Source organism: Piliocolobus tephrosceles, chromosome 15, assembly GCF_002776525.5.
Source record: "Piliocolobus tephrosceles isolate RC106 chromosome 15, ASM277652v3, whole genome shotgun sequence".
NCBI classification, from domain to species: domain Eukaryota; kingdom Metazoa; phylum Chordata; class Mammalia; order Primates; family Cercopithecidae; genus Piliocolobus; species Piliocolobus tephrosceles.
This window is the reverse complement of record NC_045448.1, coordinates 76,144,609-76,164,830: the sequence shown is the minus strand read 5'-3', so window position 1 is coordinate 76,164,830 and position 20,222 is coordinate 76,144,609. Positions and strand designations below refer to the sequence as shown.

The following is a 20,222-nucleotide window of genomic DNA, read 5'->3' as shown; positions in this document are numbered from 1 at the left end:
CTTCTCCTTCTCCTTCTCCTTCTCCTTCTCCTTCTCCTTCTCCTTCTTCTTCTTCTTCTTCTTCTTCTTCTTCTTCTTCTTCTTCTTCTTCTTCTTCTTCTTCTTCTTCTTCTTCTTCTTCTTCTTCTTCTTCTTCTTTTTTTAACAGGGCCTCACTCTGTGTCACTCAGGCTGTAGTGCAGTGGGGCAATCTCGGTTTACTGCAGTCTTGACCTCCTAGGCTCAAGTGATCCTCCCACCTCAGCCTCCTGAGTAGCTGGGACCCACAGGTGTATGCCACCATACCCAGCTAATTTTTGTATTTTTAGTAAAGATGGGGTTTTGCCATATTACGTAGGCTGGTCTGAAACACCTGAGCTCAAGTAACCTGCCCACCCTGGCTTCCTAAAGTGCTGGGATTACAGGCTTGAGCCACCATACCCAGCCTCTTTAGTCTTTAGTTTTCGAAAGTTAAATTACAGTGTATCTTCACATGGATTTCTTTGGATTTATTCCATTTGAGATTTGCTCAGCTTCTTGAATCCATAAGTTTATGTTTCTTGACAAATTTGGATTTTTAAAAGTCATTATTTCTTTGATTACTTTCTCAATTCCTCTTCATCCTTCTTTCATTCTGGAGTTCCAATGACACAAATGTTAGATCTTTTATAATAATCTCACAGGTCCCTAAGACTCTGTTCATTTTTTTTCCAGTCAGTTTTCTCTCTGTAGTTCAACTAAGTAATTTCTATTATTCTGTCTTTCAGATCACTCATTGTTTCCTCTGCCTCCTCCATTTACCATCGAGCCCATTTATTTATTTTGAGCTTTTTATTTTGGTTATTGTATTTTTTTAGTGTGTGGAATGTACTTAATAAATGTTGGCTTTTATTATTGTTGTTAATAAAAATAAACATGACCTTTTCTTTTAATTACCAGACCTACAATACCAAGTTTTACTCACATAAACACTGGCTGTGTTACAAGTATCTCCTTATTCAGTTCCTTTATTTCTTTAGTTCTTTTCATATGCCAGGTGTCCTATCCTTTCTTTATTTAAACATTTTTTTTTTTTTATTTCAATAGTTTTTGGGAACAGGTGCTGTTTAATTACACAGATAAGCTCTTTTTTTTTTTTTTTTTTTTTGAGGCGGAGTCTCCCTCTGTTGGCCAGACAGGAGTGCAGCTGCCTGATCTTGGCTCACTGCAAGCTCCGCCTCCCGGGTTTCCGCCATTCTCCTGCCTCAGCCTCCCCAGTAGCTGGGACTACAGGCGCCGCCACCACGCCCGGCTAAATTTTTTGTATTTTTAGTAGAGACGGGGTTTCACCGTGTTAGCCAGGATGGTCGCCATCTTGTGACCTCGTGATCTGCCCACCTCGGCCTCCCAAAGTGCTGGGATTACAGGCGTGAGCTACCGTGTGCGGCCATTACATGGATAAGTTTTAGTTTTTTAATGGTGATTTCTGAGATTTTGGTGAAAGTATCACCCAAGCAGTGTACACTGTACCCAATGTATAGTCTTTTACCCCTTACCCTCCTCCCAGCCTTCCCCGAAGTCCCCAAACTGCACTGTATTATTCGTATGCCTTTGCATCCTCATAAGCTTAGCTCCCACTTAAAAGTGAGAACATACAATGTGTGGTTTTCTATTCCTGAGTTACTTCACTTAGAATAATGGTCTCCAACTCGATCCAGGTTGCTAAGAATGTCATCATTTCTTTATGGCTGAATAGTATTCCATCATATATGGAATACTATTTATGTATTTTTATATATATAGCGTGTGTGTATATATACATATAACTACATATTCTTTATCCACTCGTTGATTGATGAGCATTTGGGCTGGTTCCATATTTTTGCAGTTATGAATTGTGCTGCTACAAACATTCATGTGCAAGTGTCTTTTCCATATAATGACTTATTTTCCACTGGGTGGATACTCAGTAGTGAGATTGCTGGATCAAATGGCAGATCTGCTTTTCATTCTTTAAGGAACCTCTGTACTGTCGTATAGTGGTTGTACTGGTTTACATTCCCACCAGTAGTGTATAAATGTTCTCTTTTCACCACATCCATGCCGACATCTATTAGTTTTTGATTTTTAAATTATGGCTATTCTTGCAGGAGTAAGGTGAATATTCCTTGTTTAGGTATATTCCTAAGTACTTATTTTTGTTTTTGCAGCTATTGTAAAGTTGGTTGAGTTCTTGATTTGATTCTCAGCTTAGTCACTGTGTTGTTGTATAGCAGTGTTATTGATTTGTATACATTGATTTTGTATCCTGAAACCTTACTGAATTCATTTATCAGTTCTAGGATCTTTTTGGATGAGTCCTGAGGGTTTTCCAGGTATATGATAATATCATCATCAAACAGTGACCATTTGATTTCCTCTTTACGAATTTGAATGACCTTTATTTCTTTCTCTTGTCTGATTGCTCTGACTAGGACTTCCAGTACTATGCTTAATTGAAGTGGTGAGAGCGGGCATTTTTGTCTTGTTTCAGTTCTCGGGGGAATGCTTTCAACTTTTCCCCATTCAGTATAATATTGGCTGTGTATTTGTCATAGATGGCTTTTATTACCTTAAGGTATGTCCCTACCATGCTGATTTTCCTCAGGGTTTTAATCATAAAGGGATGCTAGATTTTGTCAGATGTCAGATGTTTTTTTCTGTGTCTATTGAGATGATCATACAATTTCTGTTTTTAATTCTGTTTATGTGGTGTTTCACATTTATTGACCTGTGTATGTTAAACTGTCCCTGCATCCCTGGTATAAAACTCACTTGATCATGGTGTATTATTATTATTTTTTTTGCTATGCTGTTGGATTCAGTTAGCTAGTATTTTGTTGAGGGTTTTTGCATCTGTGTTCTTCAGGCATATCGGTCTGTAGTTTTCTATTTTGTTATGCCTTTTCCTGGTTTTGGTATTAGGCTGATAGTGGCTTCATAGAATGATTTCAGAAGGATTCTCTTTCTCTATCTTTTGGAATAGTTTTAGCAATATTGGTACCAATTCTTCTTTGAAAGCCTGGTAGAATTCAGCTGCAAATCCATCTGGTCCTGGATTTTTTTTTTTTTTTTTTTTTTTTTTTTACTGGCAACTTTTGTTACTGTTTCAATCTTGCTACTTGTTACTGATCTATTCAGAGTTTCTATTTCTTCCTGGTTTAATCCAGGAGGGCTGTATATTTCCAGGAATTTACCCACCCCTCTAGATTTTCTAGTCTGTGCGCATAAAAGTGTTCATTGTAGCCTTGAATGATCCTTTGTATTTCTGTTGTATCAGTTGTAATATCTTCTGTTTCTTTTCCAATTGAGTTTATATGGATCGTCTCTCTTTTCTTGGTTAATCTCATGAATGGTCTAACAATTTTGTTTATCTTTTCAAATAACCAGCTTTTTGTTTCATTTATATTTTGTGTTGTTTTTTGTTTATTTCAATTTCATTTAGTTCTATTGCGATCCTTGTTATTTTTTTTCATCTCCTATGTTTTGGGTTTGGTTTGTTCTTGTTTCTCTAGTTCCTTGAGGTGTGACCTTAGATTGTCTATTTGAGCTCTTTCAGATTTTTTGATGTAGGCATTTAATGCTGTGAAATTTCCTCTTAACACGACTTTTGCTGTATCCCAGAGGTTGTGATAGATTGTTTCGTTATTATTCAGTTCAGACAATTTTTAAATTTCCATCTTTATTTCATTGTTGACCCAAAGATCATTCAGGAGCTGATTACTTAATTTCCATATACTTGTAGGGTTTTGAGGGTTCCTTTTGGAGTTGATTTCCAGTTTTATTCCACTGTGGTCTGAGAGAGTAGTCAATATAATTTTGATTTTCTTAAACTAATTGAGACTTGTTTTGTGGTCTAGTCTATCTTGGAGAATGTTCTGTGTGCTGATGAATAGAATGTATATTCTGCTGTTGTTGGGCAGAATGTTCTGTAAATATCTGTTAAGTTCATTTGTTCTAGGGTATAGTTTAAGCCCATTGTTTCTTTGTTGATATTCTGTCTTGATGACCTGTCTAGTGCTGTCAGTGGGGTATTGAAGTTCCCCACTATTATTGTGTTGCTGTCTATCTCATTTCTTAGGTCAAGTGGTAATTGTTTTATAAATTTGGGATCTCCAGTGTTAGGTGCATATATATTTAAGGTTAGGGCTAGGGTTAGGGTTTGCTGAGCTACCGGGCTCCAGGCTGGTACTGGGAAGTGTCTGCAAAGAGTTCTGTGATGCAATCTATCTTCAGGTCTGTCAGCCATGGATACCAGCACCTGTTCTGGTGAAGGTAGCAGGAGAGTGAGGTGGATTCTGTGAGAGTCCTTGGTTATTGTTTTGTTTAGTGCATTGGTTCTCTTAAATACTGGTTATGCTTATAACAAAGTTGTCACATAGACAGATTCAAGACCTCTGGTTAGCCAGGATATTATGGATAGTGAAATTAGCTGTTGTTTTCTCCTTTCTTGGAGCAGGGTGGTTCCGTAATGAGTTGCTGTAATGGCTTGAGTTGGTTGTCCTCCAGCCAGGAGGTGAGGCTTTCAAGAGAGCATCAGCTGTGGTAATATTGGGGGATGCAAGCTTGCCCTAAGGTCAGTGGGATAACTGTTCAGGTTTCTCAGGCACTGGCGGGTGTAGGGGGGCTATAGAGTTCCTGCAAGTTTATGTCTTTTGTCTTCAGCTACCAAGGTGGGTAGAAAAAGACCATCACGTGGGAGTAGGGCTAGGTGTGTCTGAGCTCAGACTCTTCTTGGGTGGTGCCTGCAGAGACCACTTGTGGGGATGGGGCAGTGGTTCTCAGGCCAATGGAGTTATGTTCCAAGGAGGATTATGGCTGCTTCCGCTGCTTCGTACAGATTGCCAGGGAAGTGGGGGAAAGCTCGCAGTGACAGACCTCACCCAGCTCCCACACAGCCAGCAAGGCCAGTCTTAGTCCTGCCAACAACCAACAGAGCTGAATTTGTTTACAGGTCTCTGGTGCACAGGGCTGAGATCTTGCCCCAGGCTACAAGCCTCACTGCTGAGAAAGCAAGCAGGGCTTTCAGGCCTCACCCCTCCCTGACTGCAGCAGCTTCTGTGCTCATATGTGCACTTCCTGTTCGCCCTCACCCCTCAGATTCTGCCTAGGAAAATTCATACTTGATCAAAATTATTACAGAGTTCAGCCGGAAGTCTCCTTCTCCCTGTGGCCATTCCCCAGTTCCACTGGCTGCCCTCCCCAAGGAACCCTGTGAGATAAAGTCAGAAATGGCTTCACTGGGCTTCCCTGGGGACCAGGAGTGCCTACGGGGCACGTCCCACGGCTTCTTCTACTTTTGTATTTTGCTCAGCTATCTAAATTCATTTCAGCTCTAGGCAAAGTTGAATCCTTCTTCCATGATCTAGATTTCCAGGTTCCCCAGTGAGGATGTATGTTCAGAGGCAGACTTTCCTCCTCTTACACTTTGGGCACTGACTGTTTTTTTGGCTTTTTCATGGAGTGTGCAGTGGTAAGCCACTCCTTTCAAAGGGTCTGTGAATTCTTTCAGTTTCCCTGGTATGTTCCTGTGGTGGTTCTTGGAGCAAAAGTTCACAATGTGAGTCTCCAAATGCTGCTCATTATTGTATTTTTTTATTATAAAATTCTGTTTCTTTATATTTTCTCTTTATTTGCAGAGACTTTTTATTTCTTTGCTGAGGCTTTTAATTTCTTTATTTGTTTTAAGCATGTGCATAATTGCTTGTTGAAGTATTTTTAAAATCGTGGTGTTTAAAAATCTTTACCAGATAATTCTATTATCCTTATCATCTTAGTGTTCACATCAGTTGATTGGCTCCTCATTACTGCTGGATGGGGATGGGAGTTCTGGATCCCATGTGCTCTCCATTGATGTGGGGCTTATAACCACTGGTAGTGATGAGAGTCCTGACTAGGCTGCCTCTGATACCCCAGTGGAGAAGGGGAGGAGTATCTAGTTATTTCTAGGAGGGGGCGGATGTCCAGGCTTCCCATGTAGTCCTTACTGATATTGCCGGGGAAGGTAGCTCACTGGCTATCTCAGATGAAAGTCTCATCTCTCCCCTTGGGCTTTCTCTGACATCACTCTGGCAAAGGTGTTGGAGTTTCTTGCTATAGTGTCTTAAGGCTGAAAGTCTAGGCTATCTACTCAGGCTTTGCTGGTATGGGTGTGGGTGTGGATGAGGCCATGGGGTTTTTGTTTTTTAAAGTGATGTTTGGCCGAAGTAGAGTGGCTATTGTCCAAGAGTTTTCTGTCGTGCTAGAACACTCCTTTCCTGGTCCTCTGGCTAGAGAGAGCAAGCATTTGTTGGGAGTCTGTTTTTTGTGCACCAGTTGTGTTGGGTTTCTGGGTTGCTGGCTTCTTCAGCTACTTTATCTCCTTGGTTTTTGGTGTGCATCATCCTTTACCTGGACTACTGAGTTAGACCCCCAATAAGTCTTTCAGACCATCTCTGGCTTCTCCAACACATCCTCCACACTTCTGCCAGTGTTTTCTTCCTACAAAGTAGAACTGACCATGTCATTCTCCTGTTAATATTGTTTACTGTCCATAAAATAAAGCTCATCCTCTGCAAGGCACTGCAGATCCACCAAAATGCAATTCCAACTTTGCCTTTGCAGCTTTGACTTCTGTTCAGTTTCTCTGCCTATCCCTTTGCTCCCATGCTAAAGATGTGCCATGTACTTTAGCTCCTGCTCTTCCCTCTGTCTCCAGTGCTTTTCTTTACTCTAGCAAAGTTAAGAGCACTGGAGTTGGACTGTTTAAATTTGAACTTCATCATTTTCTAGCTAGGTGATCTTGGGCAACTTTACCTCTCCATAGCTCAGTTTTCCCATCTGAAAAACGAGGATAATAGCATCTACCTCATGGGACTGTTATGAAACTTAAATTAAATAGCACTTTGCAAATTGTTGGGTTGAAGAGAAAGGTCTCAATAAATGTGGGCCATTAGTATAATTCATTATTAAATTAATACTCAGTAGTTAAATTAATACGCAGTAGCTCAACATTCAATTTGAATGTTACCTCTCTATGACGTCTTTATGGGTCCTCTGCATTGCTACCTTATTATCGAAATTAATTATTCTTTTCCCAACTGTCCACTTAATTTACATTGCATTTATACTTGATTCTGTTTGCAGTGTAGGTAGGTAGATTGCTGACCACATTTGCTCATTTCTGGACTTAGTCATTCAAAGGAAGCCCTATGAGTCAATCACTGGGCATGGAGGTGAGTAAGATGTGGATCTTCAGAGAATTCTCAGTTCCTTAATAGCTGCAGATTGCTTTCTAAATAAATGGTTCTAGTGGGGCTTAATAAATATTTATTGATTTAAGACAAGCAAGCTCTGCCTCGGGATAGGAAGGTAGGCAGCCTCCAGGCTAAACAGCATCACAGTGTGTTAAAGTTAGAAACTTTTTGTGAACCACCCTTGGTACTGACCTCTGCATAGTGCTAAGTGAAGGCCTCGGGCTCTGTGTTAGAGCCCTGCTGTAACAGCATTGGTATTCCCGTGGTCTGTGGCCACCACCAAGTGAATCTTGTCTAGGACCATATCATTTCTTAACCCTGGTTCCCTTAGGTTCAAATAAAGACAAAGATTTTTCTTGAGGTCTCAGAAGTTATATCAGTGTCATTGAGGACATTGTTCATTCTGCTTTAAGGCCCATGTCTGACAGTCTTAGCCCCACACACCTTGACTCCCATCACTGAGACAGAAATTTGTTTTAAAGCACTTATGTGCCAGGAATTGTGTTAGCTACCACAAATACAGAAGGATGGGACACAAGAGCCCCCTTGACTTCCAGGAGCTCATACTCTTCATGCTGGAGCAATCATTAGAAGCACAGACTTGATTGTTTCACTGTGGCCACCTTACCAACAATGCTTTGGTAGATAGGCTGGATATGAAGCCAAATATTTTAGGCCAAGGATGGACTGATGGAAGAAATGGAAAGAGGAAATATAACTTCCTATGAAGATGCATGTCTATGAAGGGAAGTAGAATGGGTGATAAGAAACTACAGCGGAGGCTGAGCAAAGGGAAGATTGTTTAAAGGTGGGGGGCATTACTTAAGTTTATAGTAGATAAAAAGAGATAAGGGCAATAGATCAAAAGATAGATTGAGAGAGTGATTGGGAAAGAATGAGCAATTATTTGAGAAAAAACAATAGATATTCATATACACATACATATATACATACATGCATACATACATATACACTGCATATTTATATATGCATGTATATAAGTATAGAATGTATATGTGTATGTGTGTTTATATATATGTATTTATATATGGGGCAAGAAGGTGAAGAGGAAGTGAAAGACTAAAATTTTGAGAAAGAGATTACAAATATATGTAATCACTCTATATACATATTATCTATTTATCTACCTGTCTATCTATCAATCCATCTATCTGCCTACCCATTTATATAGAGAGATGGAGATCAGCCAGAAAAGGGAAAGTCGAAGAAGAATCATTCATTAATGGAACCATGTCCTGTAGGAAGAAGGAGGAAATAATTTGAAAGCACAGGTGAAAACTCCTTAGAGACGGAAGGAAGGTCAGAATGAGATGGAAGGGAGGAAAGTTACAGTTCATGTAGGGTGCCCTCTATTTCTCTGGAAAGCTGAGAAGATTGAATGAGAAGATTGAAGAATGAGAAAGTGAGAAAGTAAGATGTCAGGGACATACATTCTGGCTTTCCTCGCAGCACTGGGGGCCTCAATTGATTTTGTAAATTCAGCATTTGCAATGCTGCAAATATGAATGATTATACTTTTTCAGAAGCACTAGCCTGTAGGGAGGAGAGAAGGCAGGTGAGGGTTGGAGTGCTTTGGAAGTTAGGCCTGAGGTTGAGGGCAGCAGAAGGGTTCTGGTGAGAGCGGCATGTAGTGTAGTTGTAGTAGCCAGGCTGTGCAGAGAAAAGATGAATCTAGGAAGAGAGTGATAAACTGAGTGAGCAGGGAGGGAATGACAAGATAGAAGCCTCAGAGAGCTTGGGGAGCACGTTTACTTTGATTCAGGTATGGAGAGTGCATAGCAGTATTCTCACACTGCTAATAAAGATGTACCCATGACTGGGTAATTGATAAAGGAAAGAGGTTTGACTCACAGTTTTGTGTGGCTGGGGAGGCCTTAGGAAACTTACAATCATGGAGAAGTACTGAGCAAAAGGGGGAAACACCCCTTATAAAACCAACAGATCTAGTGAGAACTCACTCACTGCTAGGAGAACAGAAGCATGGGGATAACTGCCCCATGATTCAATTACCCCCCTCACTGGGTCCCTCCTACAACACTTGGGGATTGTGGGAACTATATTTCAAGATGAGATTTCAGTGAGGACACAGCCAAACCATATCAGAGAGGTAGGATAGAGGTTCTGATTGGAGAGTGAGATTTCTCAGTGTGAGCCATTTATCCAGCAAACAGTCCCTGAGCACTAGCTCTGTGAACTTATTGTTGGAAACTCTGAGAACAAAGATAAGAATTAAGGCATGGTCCCTGCCCTTAAGGAGTTCACAGCCCAGTATTCAGAGGTAAAACCTTTCCAGATGATGACAAGGTCCAGGATATGTCTCTGGAAATGATTCCTTGTGATGGTTGGGAGGGGAAGATTGATGGGGCAATGGAAACCAAATGGCTGGCAGGCTGGCATGTTAGATGTATCATCCCCAGGTGCTTATCTGCCCTACAAAGAAAATCGGGGTTTCTGTCAGCTCAGTTATTTCTCTGGGGCCATGTGTATCCTCTCCGCAGCTGGTAATGTGAGGACTGTTTTTCCATTTGAGCTTTTGCTCTTCAGACAACATGTGACTGTCCTAGGTTTTCACAAGTGTAGAGTGGAAGGTCAATGGGCTTCAGAGACCTACTTCTGCACTTTGGTACATGAGTCTGTAAACGGTTACCAATCCCATGCTTCCAGTTGTCTTTTCTTTCTCGCCCTTGTTTTTTTGACCTGTGAAATTAACATAGGATGGTGCCACCAATCCTTTTTGGGGAAGAAGCAGCTGAGATGTGTCTCTATAAAGTCATCAGTAAGCAGAAGTCGGGAGCTGCAGTAGTTGGCAGGGTGCGATGATAATGAATGAATGAGTGTGCACACGTGAAGTGGGGACAGCTCACTGCTCAGAGCTCCATGACTGATTTCATTCTTCCTGAAAGTTTCTAAGGGAAGCTGGACACAGAGGGGAGATTTCCTACCTGGGCTGAGTAGAGGCCTTGACACTTCAGCATGGAAGGCACGGGGTGTAGGAATCTATATATCAGCATTTCCAGGATTCTAGTGCCTACAGAGCTGTGTGAGACTTTATTTCATGGCCCGTCTGGGCATTGCTAGAAGGGAACAGAATTCCCTCCCTTCCTGTTCCAGAGAGGCTAGCCTGCAAACTTCACTGATGAGAGGCCAGATTGGCACATCCCACACTAGCTGTTTTGTGGATTTTGGCTGACGGGAGTGGAAAGGAAGCATGTTTCTTTGATCTTTTACCTCTTGCATCCTTTCTGCTATGACCTTGGGAGATTGGTTTATCTGGCTGTCTAGTTCAAATTCCAGATTAACCTCTGTCAGTGGGCTTTCTCCTCTCTGGGGATGCTATTCATCCTTCCAAGAATCCAGACACTAGCCACCAAAGCTTCTCTGCCGGGTTCACACGCACACTAGGTCTAAGGTATGATGTGATCTCCTGGGTATGGGATGGTTTTTGTGCTGCTGCTTTTTTCTTTCAGAGTCTGAGAAGCCAACTGGGGCCAAGCAAGTTTTAGAACCTCTACTGGCTGATGCCAACATCGTCAGAGATGAACTGTTTTTACCAGAAACTTCTCTGCTCCTGACAGCACACCTCTCCCCAGGTAGCTAAAGGGATAATGAGATTATCACCCCCGAACACTATGTAATGACACAGTCACCTGTATGGGGGTGACATACCAGGGGACACTCAGTTCCAATTGCAATATCATAGGCACAATATTAGAAGAATATCTAGACACTCTTATAGCCAAAGAACAGCATTTGGAAGATTCATGGGGGTCTTTCCTTTGCTTAAATCATGAATTTTTATTAAATTTTACACAAATGCATTTTTCCATCTATTCATACGATCTTTTTCCTGTTAATCTATAAATATGAGAGATTACACTTATTTACAATCTGATTTTTAAAAATAAGTGCAATAACATCTCTTACTTAAAATTAAGCCATATTCATATTGTGATATGAATTAGAATTTTATTGACTTCAAATTTAATACCACTAAAAGGTAATTCTGCCATCATTCTTATTAACTTAAAATCAAAATTTGATTGCAAGATTCTTTAAATAAAGTAACCTTCAAAATTCACTGTTTTACCTCACCAACACAATTTTTAAATTGTGGTAAAGTACATATAACAAAATTCATTATCTTAAATTACTGTTAAGGGTATAGTTCAGTGGCATTAAGTATGTTTACATTACTGTGCAACCATCACTGTCATCCTTCCCCAGAACTCTTTTCGTCTTGCAAAACAGAAACTTTGTACCCTGTATCCTGTTCAATAATTATCTTTTCCCTGCCTCTGCTCCTGACAACCGCTACTCTACTTTCTGTCTCTGTGAATATGACCACTGTTGGTGCTTCATACATGTGGAATCATATAATATCTGTCCTTTTTGACTGGCTTATTTCACTTAGCCTAATGTCCTCAAGTTTCATCCATGTTTATGCCTTCCTTTTTAAGGCTGTGGGTAATATTGCATTGTATGTGTGGACAACATTTTATTTATTCATCCATCTGTGGATGGACATTTGGGTTACTTCCACCTTTTGACTGTTGTGAATAATGCAGCTCTGAACATTGGTGTACGAATTCTGTTCAAGTCTCTGCTTTAAAATCCTTTGAGTATATACCCAGAGGTGGAATTGCTGGGTCATAGGATAATTCTATTTAAACATTTTTTAAGGAATAGTCGTCCTATTTTCCATAGTGGCTGCACAATTTTACCTTCCCATCAACAGTGTACAAGTTCCAATACTTATTTTCTGATTTTTGATAGTAGTCATCCTAATGGGTATGAGATGATATTTCACTGTGGTTTTGATTTTGATTTCATTAATACTTGGTTAGGTGGAGCATCTTTTCATGTGCCTGTTGACTACTTGTGTATCTTTGGAGAAATATTGCTTCAAGTCTGTTGCCCATTTTTAAATTAAGCTCTTTGTTTTTAGTTGTTGAGTTGTAGGAGTCCCGATATTAGGAATTAGGATAGGTAGCAGTCTGGATATTAACCCTTTATCAGATATATTATTTGCAAATATTTTCTCCCATTGTGTGGGTTGCCTTTTCACTCTGTTGTACCCTGTGATGCACAGAAGTTTTTAATTTTAATAGAGTCCATTTCTTTTTTTGCTTTTGTTGCCTGTGCTTTTGGTGTCACATCCAAGAAATCATTGTCAACCCTAATGTCATGAATCTTTACCCCTATGTTTTCTTCTAACAGTCTTCTAAAATTTTCTTCTAAAATTTTTAGATGTTACATTTAGGTCTTTGATACATTTTGAGTTAATTTTTTATATAGTATAAGGTAAGGGTCCAACTTCATCCTTTTGCACGTGGACATCCAGTTTTTCCGACACTGTTTGCTGAAAAGGCAGTCTTTTCCCATGGAATGGTCTCGGCATGCTTGCAAAAATAATCTGAACAGATATGTAAGGGTTTATTTTTGGATGTTCTATTCTATTCCATTATACTACATGTCTGTTTTTATATGCTAGGCCTATGCTGTTTTGATTACTATAGATTTATAATAGATTTTGAAATCAGGAAGGGTGAGATGTCTAACTTTGTTAATTTTCAAGATTGTTTTGACTATTTGGGGTCCCCTGAGATTCCATATGAATTTCACTATGGATTTTTTTATTTCTGCGGAAAGCGCCATTGAGATTTTGGGACTGCCATAAAACTTCTGAATTATTTCTTATAGGAAACATTTGCCAAACAGATGAAGAGAAGGGGGGCATTTAGGCAAAAGGAAGACTGTGACCAAAAGCATGAAGAGAGGAAAGGGCTTGCTCTACTTGGGGAAACTAAAAGTAATCTAGTATTGTTGAAGCTCTAAGCATTCTTATTATCTGTGTGTATATATATGTGTGTGACTGTCAGATTGGATAGGAGACACATTAGGAGGTAAGGAAGGGGTCAGATATTGTGAAAGTGGATGTGTATTGTGTTAAGAAGGTCAATGGGAATTCATTAGAGTTGGGTGGTGGAGTGATGTGATCCTGTTTGTACTATGGAAAAATGACCCTGTTAATAAGCATGGGGGCTATACTGAGAAGGAAGGAGGTACCAGCAGAAAGGCCAGATAGGAGATTGTTGCAAAACTCCCAGAAATAAAATTATAAGACTTGCACTCTGGTAACATTAGTGGAGACAGGAAGGAGGGAATGGATTTGAAATAGACATGGCTCACTACACACTCAGACATGTTCCAGTAGCTTCACTATTTTCCTGGGTCTTGAAGTCCTTAGATCTGGAGAATAGCCTCTGAACTCAGGGTGATGATTCTAACCATTCACCTGTGTCATCCAGTTGTCACCTTTTAGGAACACAAATGACTGTTGAAAGAGGCGCTCTGTTCTGGCTTAGAGGCTCAGGGGTCTCTTAACAGCAGCCAGTCTCTTTTCAAAGCCCCTGGAGCTCCCACTCCTTGTCCTGTCACTCTCAGAGCCTCTGGCTGCTCCAAGGACTTTGTGGTTGTTTCTTCGTACCTGTGAGTTGGTTGGTGTTTTCTTGTTTTGGTTTTTCCTGAAGCCTGTTGAAATCTACCAGCCTGAGCGTGTTCTGTTTTAGCCCATTCTATTTACCTCATAGAACTACCACTCCCCAGGCCTTCTAATTGTGGCCCATGTTACATCTGTGACCCACTGAGAACCCAGGTTCATTCCCCAAGCCTGACACCCCTCTACACACTGTGACTCAATTCCCTGCCTTCAGTTCATAGCAGTGTCAAATGAGCCATTGGGTCTTTGCCACCTCTCTCCCACTTCATGCTCAGGAGCTCTCTGTAAAGCCTTTGCTGAGTAACTAGATAATGCTAATGCCAGGCTTGAGCTGCAGCAGCTGGGGAGTGGATGTGCTCCTCCAGCCAGAGGCTGAGCACTGAGATCCCAAGTCCATGTTCTGATCTCTGGAGGGATGGTTCTACGGATGGGCAGTCTGGGCCATGTGTGTGTTCTACTCGCCCATCAGTCACAGGTGGAGTCATGGAGCTAGAGGCAGGGAGCAGCTCCCGCTCTCAAATTCTCATAGGTATTTTAGAATGGGAACCGCTTTGGCAGTTCTGGGATAGCCAGCTCTGAACCACTGCCAAAGGCACACATTTAGTGACCTGAGGGATGAGGCAAGCTGATCAAGGTACACAAGTGTCATCACTGCAGGCTCCGGGGAAAGCACAGCAGGAGAGGAAAGGGCTGTGGCTTGTAGTTAAAATACAGTGATGACTGTAATGATGATTTGAACCTGATGGGCTATGCCTCAAAGGTGAACCAGGGAGAATGAAATAAAGAGTTCCAGAAGAGGTAAGGGGGGATTTTAGTGGGAATTAGGAAGATACGGGGAAGAGAAAGGAGAAAGGTCAGGAAAATCAGGGATGTAAGGAGTTTCTACTTCCTTGAAAGCCAGGAAGCTCACTTGAACAAAGAGCACAAGACCCCAAATCTTTGTGACACCCGTGGCTTGGAGAGCTTGCTGGTCTTTCTTTAGGAGCCTGGCTAGTTTTCGCAAGCATAGTTTTCACAAGCAATTGAAGGATAATTTCCATAGATCTATAGTGAAGCTATCCCACAAATAAAGTGGGGCTGGCCAGAGAGGGTCTGTGGTTTCCAAAGCCCCAAAGGACACCTGCAAATCAGCTGTTGCAAAAATATGTCTTTAGGAGCCCAGGCTACCTGGAACACGGCCTCAGGACAGCAGAATGTGCCTTATCACTCACTTTGTTTTCCCAAACAGAAGAGAAGAAGGAGAGTGGCCACGTTGATTCAGCCAAGCACCTCCAGGAGGTCCCCTCTAGATGTCCCATGAGGCTGCCCCTCAGCCACAACCCGGAGCACGTGGAGATGGCTTTGCTCAGCAACATCCTAGCGGCCTATTCCTTTGTCTCAGGTAGGTGTCTGGTCTCCGCTGGGCCAGGACTGAGGTCTGGGGCTGGGTCCAAGGTTGTCTCCTGGTTGGCCATCTCTGGCCTTATTCTCAGGAAAGACACACTACATAATCATAGCTACTGCTCGGCTATGCTGAGTTTTGAGATGAAAAGTCTCCTGGTTGGAAATTAAGCTTGTCATTCTCTGATTTGAAAAATGAAGGGTTCTAAGAGCTTTGTCTTGCAGAAAATGTTTAGCTGCTCAAGTGAGTGAGTGAAGTGGCCCGGGGCTACTGTTGGCTTCTGTCACTATGCATTAACTCTGACCAAGGCGGGGGCTGATGGAGTACCTCAGCCTGATTATTCTATGCAGTTAACCTCACACAGGCTGCCTCTGTGTGAGACTGTGTATGTGGGAGAGAGAGTATGTGTTTTTACGTTCTGTGTTTGGGGCCTTTCTGGGGTATTTGATGAAGCTATAGAAGAGATGAAGACAGAAGGCATCTGGAGTATGGAAGAGTCTGATATTTGTCCCTTCGTTGGTTCAAAGTTGTACTCTTTAGTAAGATGGTTGATTTTCTCCTCAAGATAATTTCTTGAAAACAGATGTTGTTCATATAAAAGGAGTCATTTTAAAATACATGAAAATGCTCACTGGTTTGAATGACTAAACTGTGCCTCTGCTGCTTGAATGACTTTTTAATTTCTTAATACTTTGCTTTTGTTTTTGTTTTTGTTTTGTTTTGTTTTGCCTGATGTCTCTGGATATATTGTATAAAAAGGAAGGGACTAGGGTTTCAATTAGATTTCCTTTGGGCAAGGACTGGTTTTACTTTCTAATTCTCTAGGCAGGGTGGACACATGGTGGTCTAAGAGTTGAAATGCAAAGCTGACATTATGATTTACAGTGGCAAATCTGAGCCAAGTGGAGAGTTCCATGAGCCAAGGAAGTTCATGGCTTCTCTTTGTGAGAGGATCTTGGATGACGTGCAACCTGATTTCAAAAAAAAAGGACTGTTCAGGGCTTTGTGCTGGGCGAGCTGCAGCCTGTAGTCTGCTTGTGCCTCAGGTCCAGGGCTCTGCCTTCTTGAATCAGTGAAGGCCTAGGTCACCAGTCAGCTCCTTTTTCCCCTTAAGGAAGTCCAGGGCCCCCTTCTCTAGGCACTCACCCATTGGAGGAATCTCATCTTTGCTCTTGCCTCAAGGCAACATTGGAGAGAAAGGACACAAGAGCGGAAAAGAGCTTTGAAATTCAGGCATCATTTTCACAAGCAATTTAAGGATAATTTCCTTAGCTCTATAGTGAAGCTATCCCCTAAATGAAGTGGGGCTTGTGGAGAGTGTCTGTAGTTTCTGAAGACCCAGAGGATACCTGTGAATCAGCTGTTGCAAAAATATGTCTCGCGTGAGAGCAAACAGAGCACTGCACTTTGGACCTCTGCTCAGCACAGGAGGTACCTGGCAATTTTCCATTTCAGTCGACATGACCCTGAATTATGACCATTGAAAGTGGTAACTCATTGAATAGTCCTGTGTTTACCAATGTGTCTTGTGATCTTGTCAAGGCTGAAAAGTACATGGCCCTGTTTTTCTCTCCCCTCCAAACTTCCTCCTTCCTGCCCCATACTCTTGAATTAAATACTACTTGGGATGCAGGAAGACAATGCTTCTTTAAGTAAGTATAGGCTGAGATAAAAAGAAAATGCAAGGAAATAGAAAAGCAGTGTGGCTAAAATAAAATTTGGATCCAGTGTGTAGACTCAATGACTGAAAATCAATTCTGAAATGGGGAACATTCCCTGATTATAAGTGAAATTAATAAAGAAAATTTAAAATATGTAGGTGAATATTTAAGATACAAATAACCATTGTTTTTAGTGAAGAAAATCAAATAATTGAATTAGAAGCAATGATGAAAAGTATGATGGAAGAAAATTGTGGAAAATATCCTAATCTTGTAGCTGTCTTATGTCCTCATTCTGCTCTACCAGATCTTCAACCCTGCAGGGCCCCAGCCCCTCCTATTTTCTCCCAGTACATCTGTTGCCTCCTCTCCTATCCACGTGGTGCCTTATTTCAGCAACACATTTGCTAATACACATAACTTCCATATTACTTTGTGTAGCTTCTGAGTAAACCGGTAGGTGAAACCCCAACTGAGTGAATCCTGCTTACTTTCTCTCTCTCTCTCTCTCTCTCTCTCTCTCTCTGTGTGTGTGTGTGTGTGTGTGTGTTCTTTGTTAGGTGGGTGTCTAAGGTGTTTGGTAACCTTGTGGGAGAGTTGGAGACAGAAGAAGGCATGTGAGTTGGGAGAGTCTGATATTCACCCCTTTTTTGGTTCAAAGTTGTACTCTTTAGGAAGACGGCTGACCTTCTCCTCAAGATCATTTCTTGGAAGCAGATATTGTTTATATAAAAGGAGCCATTTAAAATTACATGAAAATGCTCAGTGGTTTGAATGACCAAACTGCTCCTCTGCTGGTTAAGTGACTTTGAAAATATTTGATATTTTGTTTTTGTTTTGCCTGATGGTCTCTGGATATTACATAAAAAGAAAGGGACTGAGGTTCTGATTGGACTTCTCTTCAGGCAAGGGCTGGTTTTACTTTCCAGTTCCAATCTAGCCAGGGTTCATATTAGATGACTTAGGAAAAGTGACCCTTTCTCACTCTGCACAAGTTATCAAACACCAGTACAATTTGCCATTTGAAGCCACTAGAAATTCATAGTCTCCAATCTCAGCTGATCTTTTCACATCATACTTTAATCTCCCTATTTATTTCTGGACACATCTTGTGCCCATTCTTCCCAACAAACATTTCAAACCTTGGCCATTCCAGTAATTGTAAATATCTACTTACCACAATGGGCCCTACAAGTAAATGACAAGTGTCAAACTAGGGGAAAATGAAACATTAATGAAGAAGAGTTAAAGTTTATAACAAATGAAAAACTCTTACAAATCAATAGAAGTGTCCCAAAAGGAAAGTTGCTGAAAAACAAGAATCAACAGTTGGCAAAAGAAGAAATACAAATTGTCAATAAAACATGAACAGCTCAAATTCTGGCAGAAAAATACAAAATGGAAACTGCAATGAGATTAGCATTTTTATTTTATACATTTCTCAAAGACTTGACTGATTAAGTATATAATTTTAGTCTTGGAGAAAGTCTGGGGAGATGAGTACTTGCACATTGTGCTGATGGGATTGTGAATTTGCTACAACCTCTCTAAAAAATAATTTGGCAATATCCATCAAAGCCCTTAAAAACACATGTGCTAGCCAGAAATCCCACTTCTGGAAGTGTCTCCTAAGGAAATAATTAGGGATATAGACAGAAATTTTACTGTGAGGATGATTCATCTCAGAATTATTTATAATACATGTAGTAAAAATATTAGGGAAAATTTGTGAGTGTGAATTGAAGTAGAAAGATGTTTATGATACGCTACTAGGTAAATGAAGCCTGTTACCACACATCATATACATTATAATCCCATTTATGTATGTATATTCATATGTATAGGTAACCACATTTTACTACAAATTATAACCAGGTGCCAGAATTGTGTGGGTACAGGTATATATATTTTTAATTTTATTTTGCTTAGCTGTATTTTTATTAACAATTCATTGATATTCATAATAGGTAATGTTATTTTATTAAAATGTTAAATTTTGAATTATACCATACATATATTAGACAATTATCATGCCTCTGTCTTTTCTAACTTCCTGAGCTTCTTATCTAAGTGTCCTGAAAATAGCTATTTCGTTGTGCTATAAGCATTTCAAATTCACTCCAGCCTAGAATACAGTATTGTCCTTCTCTTTAAATATGCTATTTCTTTTATGTACCTATCTAGGGCATCACCTAATCCAGAAATAGGATTTTTAACCTTTGATGCATCTTCTTCACTGCCCATATCCAAATTGTTTTGATCGATTCATTTTGCCTGTTAAAATGTATGGCATCCACTTTAGTCCCACCATCATTGATTGACTGGCTCCAAGCACCATCATGGTTTTGTCTGCCTTATCATAATGGTGTTTGCCATGGTCTTGCCTCTACAATCTTGTTTCACAGTCTGTATTTTGTAGCAAAATGATGTTTCCAAAATGCAGATGTGATGATGCAATTCTTTTTATTTTTTAGCATCCCTCAGTGGATTCTCATTATCTCTGGGATAAAATCCAAACAAGTTTGTGTGGTTTAAGAGTCAGGATTGTTTTCAACTGCAAAAAATGAAAACCTCAACTTGGTGGCCTAAATACATAGACGTTATCTTACTCACATAATAAGAAGTCTGGAGGTAGGTGGTTGCTAGCATTGGCTCATTAGCACAAACACATAGAGGCCTGTCTTTTTCTTTCTCTGTCTGGCTTATTTTACTCAGTATAATATATTCCAGCTTTGTCCATGTTGTCACAAGTGGCAGTATCTCCTTCTTTGTTAAGGCTGAATAATATTTCATTTTGTAAATACACCACAGTTTTTAAAATCTATTCATCTATTGATGGACGCTTTGGTTGTTTTTATATCTTGACTATTACGAATAGGGCTACAATAAGTATGGGAGTGCAGATATCTCTATAGATGCTGATTTCATTTTCTTTGGATATATAGCCAGTCAGAGACAGAAATAAAAATGCTATATGATCTCACTTACACATAAAACCTAAAAAAAAGGTTGAATACATAGAAACAGAGAGTAGAATAGTAGTTATCGGGGCATGGAGGAGGAAATGAGAAGCATGTCCAAAGACACAAACTTGCAGTGTTGTGGGATGAACAAGTCTACAGTTCTAATGTATAGCATGAGGATGATAGTTAAAAATATATGTATACTGAAAATGTACTAAGAGAATAGATTTTAGGTGCTTTTACCACACAAAAAATGAAAAGAAGGTGATGAACGTGTTTATTCACTTGAGTAATCATTTAACAATATGTATGTATAGAAAAACATCAGGTTTTACACCTTAAATATATACAATAAAAAATGTAGGGGCCAATATCTCTGTGATTTATGTTTGTCATCTCATGGCTGCCAAATGGCTGCTGTTGTTCAGGCTGACTCAAGATCAAAAAGGGCAGAAAATGGAAGGA

At 40.3% G+C, this 20,222-nt stretch overlaps 1 protein-coding gene across 3 annotated transcripts in view; it reads left to right on the top strand.

The window, feature by feature from the left end:
* Positions 1-20,222, top strand: part of EVA1A (eva-1 homolog A, regulator of programmed cell death) — a 67,997-nt gene that overhangs the window by 28,251 nt on the left and 19,524 nt on the right. For 2 of the 3 annotated variants that reach the window (XM_023187967.3, XM_031934162.1), the window contains 3 exons: positions 7,123-7,211; positions 10,721-10,843; positions 14,981-15,133. In XM_023187967.3, coding sequence (XP_023043735.2) covers positions 15,049-15,133 — 85 coding nt within the window. In that variant the 5' untranslated portion in view covers positions 7,123-7,211; positions 10,721-10,843; positions 14,981-15,048. The remainder of the gene's footprint in view (positions 1-7,122; positions 7,212-10,720; positions 10,844-14,980; positions 15,134-20,222) is intronic. The other variant, XM_023187966.3, reaches the window with a different exon arrangement.